Source organism: Bos indicus x Bos taurus, chromosome 10 (genome assembly GCF_003369695.1).
Source record: "Bos indicus x Bos taurus breed Angus x Brahman F1 hybrid chromosome 10, Bos_hybrid_MaternalHap_v2.0, whole genome shotgun sequence".
In the NCBI taxonomy this organism is placed as follows: Eukaryota; Metazoa; Chordata; class Mammalia; order Artiodactyla; family Bovidae; genus Bos; species Bos indicus x Bos taurus.
In genome coordinates, this window is record NC_040085.1 from 13,042,701 (window position 1) to 13,056,962 (window position 14,262).

The 14,262-nt window shown below is 37.1% G+C and overlaps 1 protein-coding gene across 3 annotated transcripts in view; it reads left to right on the top strand.

The window, feature by feature from the left end:
* Positions 1-14,262, top strand: part of ARIH1 (ariadne RBR E3 ubiquitin protein ligase 1) — a 107,217-nt gene that overhangs the window by 65,576 nt on the left and 27,379 nt on the right. For all 3 annotated transcript variants that reach the window (XM_027553149.1, XM_027553148.1, XM_027553150.1), the window contains 3 exons: positions 395-539; positions 7,792-7,884; positions 8,390-8,445. In XM_027553149.1, the coding sequence (XP_027408950.1) occupies positions 395-539; positions 7,792-7,884; positions 8,390-8,445 (294 nt within the window). The remainder of the gene's footprint in view (positions 1-394; positions 540-7,791; positions 7,885-8,389; positions 8,446-14,262) is intronic.

Here is a 14,262-nt window from a genome sequence, read left to right on the forward strand (position 1 = left end):
AACTGGTAGAACTAAAATTATTAATAAAATTAATTCATTGGTGTAAAATATAGCCTAGCCTATTAAAACACACTTTTCATAAGGTACCGTTAGAGATAATACAACTTTTATCCATAGATTTTAGTTGTAGTTCTGTTAATATACTAATATCTTAACTTCTCAGGATAAAAACAAAGTAAAAAATGTTAAAATAGCAAAAATTTGATCTGCTTACCTGTACATATACTTCTGTTTGCTACAGTTTGTAGCCATACAACACATTTTCTCTGAGCAAGAAGGAATATGGTCTTGGTTTAGTTCACTTCTTTGCTTTTCCCTATAGAAAATCAGGTTTTTGAGAGCTCTAACAGTGTGCTGTTGCAGGGCTCTCATCCTTTCTGTTTAAATAATGCAGGTACTTTGATGGAAACCTGGAGAAGCTCTTTGCTGAGTGTCATGTAATTAATCCAAGTAAAAAGTCTCGAACACGCCAGATGAATACAAGGTCATCAGCACAGGATATGCCTTGTCAGATCTGCTACTTGAACTACCCTAACTCGGTGAGTATCTGGTAGTTTAAGGCCAGCACTGCTGACTCTACTTCAGAGGATAAATTGACATTTCGTTATTTCAACAAAGGCAGTTCTGGGAGTCTGGGATTGTAGCAAAGCAGTAACCTATCCATATATTAAGAATAAAGAAGAGTAAGAGCTTGTCTCTCAGCCCCTCCCCATCCTCATTTGCTTTTTAAAGCTGCAACTTGTCCAAGTTGTCACTATACACCTGAATCTTTTTGCTTTACCTCTATGGGAGAATTGTGTTAATAGGTAGGCAGCAAATAGAATTATTTTTATCCAAATTAAAGTAGATTTAAAACTTAAGTTTTTAGAATATCCAAAACACTTAACAAAATGTCTTTAATGCTATTTCACTAGGGAGCTTTCAGGACTCTTCTTAACAAAAGATTTTCACACATACAGAGCCATTCCAACAGCTATTCTTTAGTACGTGTATCCCTCCTAAAACCTATTGTATTTAGAGGATTTACTTTGACTTATCTAGTGAAGAAATGTTATGCTTAAATAAACACAATCTTCTTGTGAAAGCACTTTATTAGTAACCATAGGAAAATTACATTTATGGCCAAAAAAATGTATTTAATTACTCAGAATTCACCTCTTAAGATGTTTAAAGATATCTAAGGCTAATTTAATTTTACAACAATTATAACCATCTTGTTTATATTCTCTATTGTAATAGTTAAGCAGGTTTTTATAGTAATTAGTATATACCAGAACTTTGTCACCAGTATTATATATTTTAACATATTGAAGGTTTTTTGTTATTAATCTTAGAATTTGACATGTGTACCTTTGAACGTTCTCATTTGAAGGAAATTAATTTGTTTGCACATACAAGCACTTAGAAGAGTATTAAAAGAAAGTTAATTAATATGCTCTTAGAGAACTGGAAAATCAGAGTTAAAATAATTTAGTAGGAGCATTTCCCTGGTGGTCCAGTGCTTAAGACTCCTCATTCCCAGTGCAGGGGGCACAGGTTTGATCCCTGGTCAGGGAACTAAGTTTCTATATGCCACATGGTGTGGCCTAAAAAATAAATCAACTGATTAAAATTTTCAGTCAAAAAAATTTAGTAGCTAAAATACTAAATTGAATTTCCAGATTCTTAAGTCATTCTTATTTTATTTTCGAATTAAAAAAATTTTTTTTGGCCTTGCCATGCGGCGTGCAGGATCTTAGTTTCCCGACCAGGGATCAAATCCTTGTCCCCTACAGTGGAAACATGGTATTTCAACCTCTGGAGTGCCAGGGGAAGTACCCCATATTCTCAGTCACAGCTGTAACACTAGCTTTTTGGCTTTGGGTAATAAATGATTTAATCTGGCTGAGTCTCATTTTTTTTTAACCTTTCAAATAAATTGAATAAGATATTGTTTCAGATCTCTGTCAGCCTGAAACTATATTCATTTCCCTTTACTTAAATCACAGTCCTAACTTAAGTATTTAAAAAGAACAATCAGCACTGCTATTAAAAATACATTAGTTTTGTGTTTTGACCATTTTATTATCTTTCTTTAACAGTTTCTCTTTGCCAGTTGACATTTGTATAGTGTATGTAGTTTATAAATGGTTCTATGAGGTAATACTAAGACTCAAAAAGTTTGTTCCGGATTATGTATGATTTCTTATTCCTTGGCATTTCCCTTCCTGCTCTCTTATAGCCAGCTCCTCTTTAGTATAAACCTTAAATATAAGTACTGAAGCTAGCTGCTCACAAATAACCGCTATAACTTTCTCAATGCCCTTGAACAAATTAGAATTGAAAATCATAAGTAGATATTTGCAGTGTGGATTGTGCTATACTTAATAACTGATAGTGGAGGAAACAGCCTTCATTTATTCAGCAGACTCGACACTATTCTAAATGTTAGAAACAGTGGAGAATAAAGGCATAATTTACAGGTTAACTGGGCAAATAAGTAAAATGACATAGAAAAAATGGTAAGAGCTTTGGTAGGGCATGGTACTGAGGCATGGTACTGAGGGAACACATTGGAGAGACACCTAACCCAGTTTTGGATCAGGGAGACTTCCCACTGACATTGACATTTGAATTAACCTCTGAAGTTGTGGTAGGTAGGGCAACAGGGGGTATAGCAATACAGAAACCAAAGGAAGAAAATGCAATACCAAGAGTGGTAAACAGTGCTAGAGCTTCAGAGAGAGTAATTGAAAGGTTGAGTTTGGAATTAGCAACAAGAAGTTGACTGATGATCCTGAAAAGTAATTTTAAGTATTATGGTAAGATGGGAAACCAAACTACATGAGCTAAAGAGTCATGGACTTGAAGGTGGGAAAGGAAGTGGAGGCAATAAACATAAATTACTCTTTCAAAGGAAGTTTGGCTATGTAAGTGACAGGACAAGAAAGTAAACAGTAGCATTGGTTGGAAAGTAGGTTAAAAGTGTTATGGAAACTGTACCAGGTGTTAGGAAAAAGTAAGCACAGTGAAACTAGGACTTCTTTTCTCACAGTTCTTGGGCTAATAAAGGATAATTTTAACCTTTTCAATTTTGCAAGTGAATGTCACCTGAGATTCTTTATTCAGGCTTTATTAATTGGATGAATGCTTTCTTTACTTAAATTATTTACCTGACTCCCATGTATCAATTTCCACTATTCTTCAAACACTGATAACTTGTGTTTTATTATTGTTTATCTTCAATACCTTTATCCTTCTAGAAAGCAACTTTGCTTTATATAGTGCCACATGAAAACAGGTTTTTAAGTAAATGTTTCTGACAGTTTAGTTTATAAAATTGATACTTTGGGGCTATTTTGGGTGGTCTCTTCTTTAAAAACAATTTCCTGAGATTTTGGAACACTCTTTTTAAGTTCAGAGATTCCTCCTCTGTCCCCCTACCCCCTTGTGTTGTGTCCAGTTCAGGAATTTCTTAGCCTTGGCAACAGTTACTTTATATAATAATATTATTTTCAATCAAAGCTTAAGATTTAGCTCTATTAGAAAATATAGCTTGAGCTATCATCTTTTTTATGAAGTAAATCATTTTATACTTTCTAAGAATAAGGTATAGATAAAAGCAAAATTGAAGACTGTGAGAGTTGCCACCCTCTTTTTGGTTTACCTTTGGACATGTATGTGTGATTTATTTTTTTAATTTATGTTGTTTAGTCTTGTTACCTGTTTAATTTAAAAAGTTATTGGAAAGGGGGAAAAAAAAAAACAACTTTGTTTTTGTCTTTTTATGTTATCCTAAAAGAGCCCTGGTGTAAAAGTCCCCCAAAGTAGACGTGTTACCTATAGAGATCACCGCGTAACCATTGTGACCTTTAACCTATCAGTCTTTGTAAAAAAGAGGAAAGCACATGAGGGTGTGTTTGTGTTTTTAGGTTATGAATAAAACATTTTAGAATTACTGATACGATTTTATTATATTTGTAGAATGCCCCCTCAAATATCAAAAATCAAATACTCTCCTTTAGTAATCTGACAATAGGTTAGTGCCAGATCTCCTTCACTGTTGTGAGTAGTAGTAAGAATAGATTCTTTTTATTTCTCAGATCTTTTGTTTTTGGATTAGAATATTGATTTCCCAAATATCTATCTTCACTTATTTTGTGACTCAGGTAGAATCATTGTCACTCTCTGAATAGTAACATTTTAACCTTGATATTTTCCATATTATTTGGTCTGTAAAACCAGTATCAGGACTCTGAACTTTTTCTTTCCCAGTTACTTTCCAAGTATATTTTACATAGTTAGTATGCTATAATATTGTATCTTATTTGCATTTATAGTTCATAAGCAACATCAGAAATTTTGTAAGCATATTTCAAATAACAGCTAATTAGAAAATGTTGTAGAATTTAAAATGCCACTTTAATAAGAGCCACAAAATGAATAAAAGAGCTAAGAATAAACTTGGCAAGAAATATGAAAGACCTATATGAAGGAAAGGGGAGATAAATAAATGACAAGTATTTGGAAAGATAGAATATTAATAAAATGAAGCAAAGAGTAGATTGATGAGGGTAGAGAGAAGCTAGTCTTACCAAATTCAGAAATAGGCAGTGCAGTAAAGCAGAATAGAGTTGAGTATTGTTTAGTTGCTCAGTCGTGTCCGACTCTTTGCCACTCCATGGACTGTAGCCTGCCAAGCTCCTCTGTCCATGGGATTTCCCAGGCAAGAACTGGAGTGGTTTACCATTTCTTTCTCCAGGGGATCTTCATGACCCAGGGATCAAACTTGGATCTCTTGAATTGGCAGGCGGATTCTTTATCAGTGAGCCACCAGAGAAGCCAGAGTCGAGTATATTTGTGGAGAATTTAATACACAACAGAGAGGGTATTTCCTTTAAGGAGGATTATTTAATAAATGGTATTGGAACAACTCTGTAACCATCTGGAAACTTAGATTTCTGCCTTACTCCTTATATCAAAATTAATTTAGGACTCTTCTGATGGTCCAGTAGTTAAGAATCTGCCTGCCAGTTTAGGGGACACGGATTTGATCCCTGGTCTGGTAAGATTCCACATGCCACAGGGAACTGGCATAGGCGGCTAAGCCTATGAACTGTAACTACTGGAGCTCTCGCACCCTAGAACCTGTGTTCCAAACAAGAGAAGCCACTGCGTTGAAAAGTCCGTGTACTGCAACTAAAGAGTAGCCCTGTCTTGCTGCAACTAGAGATGCCTGTGCTCAGCGACAAAGACCCAGTGCAGCTCCCCCCCCAAAAAAACACAACTTTTTTTTTCCAGGTTTAAAAATTTATTTGCACATATTGAAACAAAATAATCTTTTAACTAGTTTTTCCTTTGTATGTCTTGCTTTCGTTTTTAATTTATTTTTTTTTATTGAAGGATGATTGTTCTACGGAATTTTGTTGTTTTCTGTCAAACCTCAACGTGAATCAGCCACAGATATACATATATCCCCTTGCATTTGAATCTCCCTCCCATCTCCTGCCCCATCTCCCCCCTCTAGATTGATACAGAGCCCCTGTTTGAGTTTCCTGAGCCTTACAGCAGATTCCTGTTAGCTCTGTTTTACATGTGGTAATATAAGTTTCCATGTTACTCTTGCATACATCTCTCCCTCTCCTCCCCTCTCCCCATGTCCATAAGTCTGTCACAACTTTTTTCAACTTAAGAAGAAACTAATTTAGAGGCCATGGATTCTAAAGCTGATACATTTTGCTGTATATGAATGAAGAGCTTCTGCACAGCAGCAAAATGTATTGAAACTGGGAGAAAATATTTTCCATACTTATAAACAGTCAATTTTCTAAATAAGTAAAAACAAAAAAAAAACCAGTAAAACATTTAGAAAAAATGCCCAGAGGAAAATTTGGCAAAAAAGGTGAAGAAAATACACAGAAAAAGAAATATACAGCCTTAAATCTTGTTTCAAATTTTTAAGCTTCACTCAAAAGGAGAAATTAAAATCAAAACTCTTGGTAGTTAGTTCATTTTCACCTGTTACTGGCAAAAATCAAGGAGTTTTAAGTGTTTGGGCATGGGTGTGAGAAGGTTTTCTTCAGTAGTGTAAATTGCAACAACCTCTTTGCAATAATCAAAATGTATACTGTTAGAATTTCACTTGTACAAATTTTTCCTGATATACATTCATTTGATCGCACAGATAATAAAAAGAAAACCAAGATACAGAAGAAGGTTTGTGGTACTTCTACCATATATTGGAAATAGTGATTACTTCTGGGTAGAGAAGTAGAGGACAAGGTAGAGAAAGATGGAGATAAGACTTTTTTTTTTTTTTTAACATAAACTCATATTGTTAAATAATTGTCTTTAACTATAGCCTATATTATATTAATTTAAAAAGAATTAGGTGGTAAATATAGTAAAATATTTTTAAAGTAAAATATGATAACCATGTTTGTCTTTTGAAGTGTAGTCTTCTACACTCTTAATATTACTTAAAGTACCTGCTTTTAATATCCCATTATAGAATATAATAAGGTTCATTTAACCAGCCATCAAATTGAAAGTATTTCAAATCATGTAAGTAGTATAACATTAGGCCAAAATGTTACTATTATTATTCTTACTATTAAAGTATTACTACTATTCTGAAGAATAGTAGTATTTTGGTTTCCATAAGGTTTTATTTTCTAGGTTAGGTATATTCCAGTGCAGCTCCGAGAACTGTGGTATCCGTGTGACATTTTAGAAATAACACCATTGGGAGCTCCCTGGTAGTCCAGTGGTTAAGACTTGGTGCTTTCATTGCTGTGGGGCTGCGTTCACTTCCTGGTCGGGGAACTAAGATCCTGCAAACCAAGCAAGCAGTATGGCCAAAAAATAATAATAAAGTAGCAGCTTTATTGAGATGTAATTCACATACCATACAACTTGCTTATTTAAAATGGTCTTAAGCATAGTCACAGAGTTGTGTAGCCATCACCACAATTCATTTTCAAACATTTTAATAATCCCCCAAGGACCTTGTGTAGTCACTTCCCATTCCTCTCAAGCTTGTTAGCCTTAGGCAACCACAATCTACAAGTGAAAGCAAACAACATGTGGTTATTTGGTGACTGGTTTATTTTACTAGCATGTTTGCAAGGTTTGTCCACATTATAGTGCGTGCTTTACTGCTTTGATGGCTGAGTAATTTTCTGTTACATGGATATTCCACATTTTGCTTATTTATCAGTTGATGGACATTGGATTTGTTTCCAGTTTGGAATTATTGTGGCTAATGCTGCTGTGAACATTTGTGTACAAGTTTTTATGTGGGTATATACCTAGCAGTGGAGTTGCTGAATCATTTGGTAATAACTTTTAATTTCTTGAGAAACTGCCAATGTTTTCCAAAATTCCTGTACGTTCCCACTAGCAGTGTTTGAGGGTTCTGATTTCTCCATATCCTTGTCAGCACTTTTATTGTGTCTTTTTGATTATAACTGTCCTAGTGGGTGTGAAGTGGTGTTTCATTGTGACTTTGATTTACCTTTCCTGATGATTAAGGATATTGAGCATCTTTTCATTTGCTTATTGGTACAAACTTGTGTGCCTTTCCTAAAAATTATAAATATCTAATGTAGAATCATCTCTCGTTGTTTTCTGTTCAGTGAATGTGTGTATAGATTTTGCCCCATAGAAATTCATTTTAGGAGCCCATTTAGTCCTGTCAAATTGGACATTTTAGCCACTATGAGAAACATGATCTGATTGATTCTTATTGAGTCACTATAGTGATTCTTCTGATAATTTCTTTTGAAAGTCCATATATTATTTTTGTTGCAGTATTTCACTGGCCTTGAATGTGGACATAAGTTTTGTATGCAGTGCTGGAGTGAATATTTAACTACCAAAATAATGGAAGAAGGCATGGGACAGGTAAAGATGCCAATTTGTTCTTGAGATTTTGTTGAATTTCTTTTAAGTGTTTAGACTGTTACACAAATATAAACAGGTAAAGCATTCTGAGTTGTGAATTACATTTGGCTCTTTTTTCTAGGTTAAAACAACTAAAAGATAATTGAGGTTTTTTTTTTCCTATTTACAATGAGATATTCCAGTTAAAAATCCAGTGCAGGTAATGTTTTCTTAGCAGGCATTAACATTTGTATTTATCCAGGCTAAACTTGTTGAGAATTTTTGTTGTGTATCTCTTGCCTTTGCCAGTTAAGTTTAATATTGAAAAACCAGTTGTTTGGGTTAGCAATTTTAGTTGCTTTATAGTGACAGATACTCACATACAGGTTTCTTTTAAAAGAAAGGAAATGATTAGGGTCCTATAAATGTTAAGGTATCCTCAGAACCTAGCAAATTCCTGGCAGTGGTAAACATTTAGTAAATATTTGTTGAATGAAGACGTAGTTTAAATTTCAATCTTTTCCAGACTATTTCGTGTCCTGCTCATGGTTGTGATATCTTAGTGGATGACAACACAGTTATGTAAGTACTTTTGATAGATTCTGCATGTTGAATATATATTAGCTGATTAAGCCAAATTAATTTTTGCTCAACACCACACTGGAGGTGAACATTTAAAGTCTGGAGAGACATTCTAACGTACATTCCTTTGTAGTACACAAGCCTGTTTGTAGCCTGGTTAAATGCCCAGTCAGTATTTTGTTAAGTTGGCAATGCGTGATAGCTAGATTTCAGCGAACTTTGCAGTTGGAGGATAGGTTATGTCAGTGTATCAGTTGATCTTCTGAGAAGCAGAGCCAGGACATAGTTAGAACGTGCTTTATTACGGATAGCATCTATGTAGGATAAATAGGAATAGGAGGAGTGGACAGACATGATACAGTTCTGACACCTGTTGAGAAAGAAGGAAGAAGAATTCAGTAGGAAGTGACTAAGACTGTGTGCAGCTGTGAGAGTCTCTGTCAGCCCTATCGGGAACCCCAGTGCATAGATTTCCCACACAGGATGCTTCAGGCAGCAGAAATGGCCAGGCCCTGGCACCAGTGTTACGCTTAGTCTCTCACTGGGAGCTAAGCAGGGCGGGTGTGGCCTCATCTGGAACACTGCTACGAATCTCAAAGGCACTGCAGCTGGAGGCTGTTGGCTAACTACTGGCCTTGTGAAAGGTTCCCTTTTGAAGGAGAGAAAGAAACTTGAAGAAAGAGGTGTAATTAGCTCCTGTACATGGGATAAAATCCGGAGTCGCTTAATTCCTGAGTCAGTGCTGTTTTTATAACCTCAGGCAGCCTAATTGATTTTAGTCTAGGAAGATAAATAGACCGAGGGCCTGAATGATCCACAGACAAATTTTATAATTAGTCCTGGATAATTGCCCGTATAGAAAGGTATGTCTGCATTTAAGCACTGGGATTTGAGAGTAATAAGAGTGAAAGCAGCCATGGGTTTTAGTGAGCAAATTCTTAACTTAATGAAGCCATAAATTGACTTAACCAGCACAGTTTATAAAGCCACTGATTCCACTTGATTAATTCCAACCTACTTTGGTTTACTAAAATACCTTTACTCTTGTCAGCTTGTCTTTCAGTAAATCTTATTTCCATTAACCATGTATGGTCTTAAAGTACCACCATCCTTCCAGTTGTCTTTATCTTGTCCTCTGATACTTTTAATTCTTTGTATTCTTTCATCAGTACAGGTCACTGTATCTTTTCATTTCTTCCACAAACATTTACTGGGAGCCTGTTTTATTAGCACATAAACACAGGAGAACAAATTAAGATACATTTCCTTTCCCCAAGAGGTTCCTAATAATAAATACATAGTTTACATTTGATGCATGCATGTTTGCCAAATCCTTTCAGTTGTGTCTGACTTTTTATGACCCTATGGACTGTACCCCTCCAGGCTCTTCTGTCCATAGGGTTTCCCAGGCAAGAATACTGGAATAGGTTGCCATCCCCTTCTCCAGGGGATCTTCCCAACCCGGGAATTGAACCCCTGTCTGTTGTGTCTCCTGCATTAGCAGGCAGGTTCTTTACCACCACTGCCACCTGAGAAGCCCATTTTATGTGTAAATGTATGTATAAAGTACAGTTACAGGGAAACACATTACCTAAAGAATTAGGGCATCTTAGGGAGAGATACCAAGGATTAAAAATTTTGTGTGGAGAGTAATAGTCCATGAACTTCTCTTTTATGTATTCTGTCATGGCTAAAGCACAAAGTAGCAGATTACTAGAGATGAGGATGAAAAGAGTTTGACAGTTTGAGTTTTGTCATAAAAGGTTATTAGGACTGATGAGATTTGCATTTTCTCATCAAATGCAAAGGAGGATAGTGTAGAGTGGGGAGGCATTTGGGCAGTGAGATGTGGTTAGAAGATTATTGTTTATCATGCCTGGTTAAATAAATAAATGTAAATCAACATTAGATATTCTGACATTAATCATCTTTCTATGTTTGTTATTTGGCTGCACCTTAGTTGTGGCACGTGGGATCTTGGTTGCGTGAGGCAGGATCTTTCGCTGTGGCACTTGGACTCCCTACTTGTGTGTGGCACAGGCTTAGTTGCTCCATGGCATGTGAGATCTTAGTTCCCTTACCAGGGATCGTCCCCTGTGTTGAAGGCTGATTCTTAACCGCTGGACCACCAGGGAAGCCCCTTAATTATTTTTTAATTTTTAAAAAAATATTTATTTAGGTATTTGGCTGTGCTGGGTCTTAGTTGCAGCACGTGGGGTCTAGTTCCCTAACCAGGGATCAAACCTATGTCACCTCCATTAGAAACACGGGGTCTTAAGCCACTGGACCACTGGGGACGTCCCATTGGTTTTTAAATGATGTAAACTTCTCATAACAGAACATTCACCTTTTTAACTGAAGTATGCAGTTCTGTGGCTTTTTGAATACTTATGTGATGTTGTGTAACCATCACCACTATCTAATTCCAGAACATTTTCATCAGCCCCAAAAGAAATCCCATATCCACTAAACAGTTACTCTTGACTCCCTCCTTTCCCTAGACTCTGACAACTACTCACCTTTGCTGTCTGCATGGATTTGCTTACTCTGGACATTTCATTTAAATGCAGTCATACAGTGTATGACCTTTTGTGAATGGCTTCCTTCACTTAACATAATGTGTTCAAAGTTCATTCATGTTGCAGCATGTATAAGGACATCATTCCTTTTTATGGCTAACTAATGTTCCATTATACGGATATTCCATATTTTATTTCTCCATGAGTTCTTGGACATTTGAGTTATTTTTGCTTTTTGTAGAAATCTTTGTTACTATTTGAATATTTGTGTGCAAGGTTTATATTGAACACCTGTTTTTAATTCTCTTGAATGTATATACCTTGGAGTGGAATTAATTGTTGAGTCATATGGTAATTTTGTGTTTGGCTTTTTGAGGAACAGCCTTGTGCACTAATTACTTTTATCCCTCAGTTTCAACATGTGCAAAATCTGAAGGTTTACTCATTTGAAAAGTACTTACTAAATACTTTCCACAGGCCAGGCAGTGTATTGGACATAAGAGATCCTTTCATGGAGCTTATTGTTTGGTTGAGAATAGGGAATTAGGGAGGCAGATATTAAAGAATGATTATATGATAGCTGGGTGATGAAAATTATGACACATTCTGTAAAGAAGTGTATAATTTGCCATGAAAACTGAAGGGGAGTGGTCTACATCTAGACTGATATGAATTGTAGGAAGGGCCTCCTTGAGTGAGTAACAGTACATCTTAACTGAGTGAAATAATAATGATGGTGATGAATTCAGCTTCATCTAATATTTATTGAGTGCTTACTATTTGCCAGGCACTGTGCTAGTCTCCCAGCTCTATTTCTGCTATCCATTTTATAGATTAGTAAACTGAAAAATGGGCTTCCCAGGTAGCTCAGGGGTAAGAGTCCACCTGTCAAGCAGGAGATTCGGATTCGATCCCTGGGTTGGGAAGATCCTCTGGAGAAGAAAATGGCAGCCCACTCCAGTATTCTTGCCTGGATAATCCCATGGTCAGAGGAGCCTGGCAGGCTATAGTGCATGGGGTATCAAAGGGTTGGACATGACTTAGCGACTAAAATAACAACAAAATTGAAGAGTGGAAGTCAAAGGACATACCCTCACTTCGTAAGTTGAGAAGCCAGTATTCTAACGTATAGCCTCTAACGTAGGCTGTCCCACTTCAGAGCCCCACTAGGATAATCTTTTGTTTGCTTTCCAAGGGAGGTAGCCCCAAGCAGAAGCCTTTGAGGAAGGGTGTGCTGTGCTTCAGTTCAGTTCAGTTCAGTTTCTCAGTCGTGTCCGACTCTTTGCGACCCTGTGAATCACAGCATGCCAGGCCTCCCTGTCCATCACCAACTCCCGGAGTTCAAACTCATGTCCATCGAGTCGGTGATGCCATCCAGCCATCTCATCCTCTGTTGTCCCCTTCTCCTCCTGCCCCCAATCCCTCCCAGCATCAGAGTCTTTTCCAATGAGTCAACTCTTTGCATGAGGTGGTCAAAGTATTGGAGTTTCAGCTTCAGCATCAGTCCTTCCAATGAACACCCAGGACTGATCTCCTTTAGGATGGACTGGTTGGATCTCCTTGCAGTCCAAGGGACTCTCAAGAGTCTTCTCCAACACCACAGTTCAAAGGCATCAATTCTTTGGCACTCAGCTTTCTTCACAGTCCAACTCTTACATCCATACATGACCACTGGAAAAACCATAGCCTTGATTAGACGGACCTTTGTTGGCAAAGTAATGTCTCTGCTTTTGAATATGCTGTCTAGGTTGGTCATAACTTTCCTTCCAAGGAGTAAGCGTCTTTTAATTTCATGGCTGCAGTCACCATATACAGTGATTTTGGAGCCCCCCAAAATAAAGTCTGATACTGTTTCTACTGTTTTCCCATCTATTTGCCATGAAGTGTTGGGACCAGATGCCATGATCTTCGTTTTCTGAATTTTGAGTTTTGAGCCAACTTTTTCACTCTCCTCTTTCACTTTCATCAAGAGGCTTTTTAGTTCCTCTTCACTTTCTGCCATAAGGGTGGTGTCATCTGCATATCTGAGGTTATTGATATTTCTCCCAGCAATCTTGATTCCAGCTTGTGCTTCTTCCAGCCCAGCGTTTCTCATGATGTACTCTGCATATAAGTTAAATAAGCAGGGTGACAATATACAGCCTTGACATACTCCTTTTCCTATTTGGAACCAGTCTGTGTTCCATGTCCTGTTCTAACTATTGCTTCCTGACCTGCATACAGATTTCTCAAGAGGCAGATCAGATGGTCTGGTATTCCCATCTCGTGAAGAATTTTCCACAGTTTATTGTAATCCACACAGTCAAAGGGTTTGGCATAGTCAATAAAGCAGAAATAGATGTTTTTCTGGAACTCTCTTGCTTATTCCATGATCCAGCGGATGTTGGCAATTTGATCTCTGGTTCCTCTGCCTTTTCTAAAACCAGCTTGAACATCTGGACGTTCACGGTTCACGTATTGCTGAAGCCTGGCTTGGAGAATTTTGAGCATTACTTTACTAGCGTGTGAGATGAGTGCAATTGTGCGGTAGTTTGAGCATTCTTTGGCATTGCCTTTCTTTGGGATTGGAATGAAAACTGACCTTTTCCAGTCCTGTGGCCACTGCTGAGTTTTCCAAATTTGCTGGCATATGAGTGCAGCACTTTCACAGCATCATCTTTCAGGATTTGAAATAGCTCAACTGGAATTCCATCACCTCCACTAGCTTTGTTCGTAGTGATGCTTTCTAAGGCCCACTTGACTTCACATTCCAGGTTGTCTGGCTCTAGGTGAGTGATCATACCATCATGATTATTGGTCGTGAAGATCTTTTTTGTACAGTTCTTCTGTGTATTCTTGCCACCTCTTCTTAATATCTTCTGCTTCTGTTAGGTCCATACCATTTCTGTCCTTTATCAAGCCCATCTTTGCATGAAATATTCCCTTGGTATCTCTGATTTTCTTGAAGAGATCTCTAGTCTTTCCCATTCTGTTGTTTTCCTCTACTTCTTTGCATTGATTGCTGAGGAAGGCTTTCTTATCTCTCCTTGCTATTCTTTGGAACTCTGCATTCAGATGCTCATATCTTTCCCTTTCTCCTTTGCTTTTTGCTTCTCTTCTTTTAACAGCTATTTGTAAGACCTCCCCAGACAGCCATTTTGCTTTTTTGTATTTCTTTTCCATGGGGATGGTCTTGATCCCTGTCTCCTGTACAATGTCATGAACCTCCGCCCAAAGTTCATCAGGCACTCTATCGGATCTAGTCCCTTAAATCTATTTCTCACTTCCACTGTATAATCATAAGGGATTTGATTTGGGT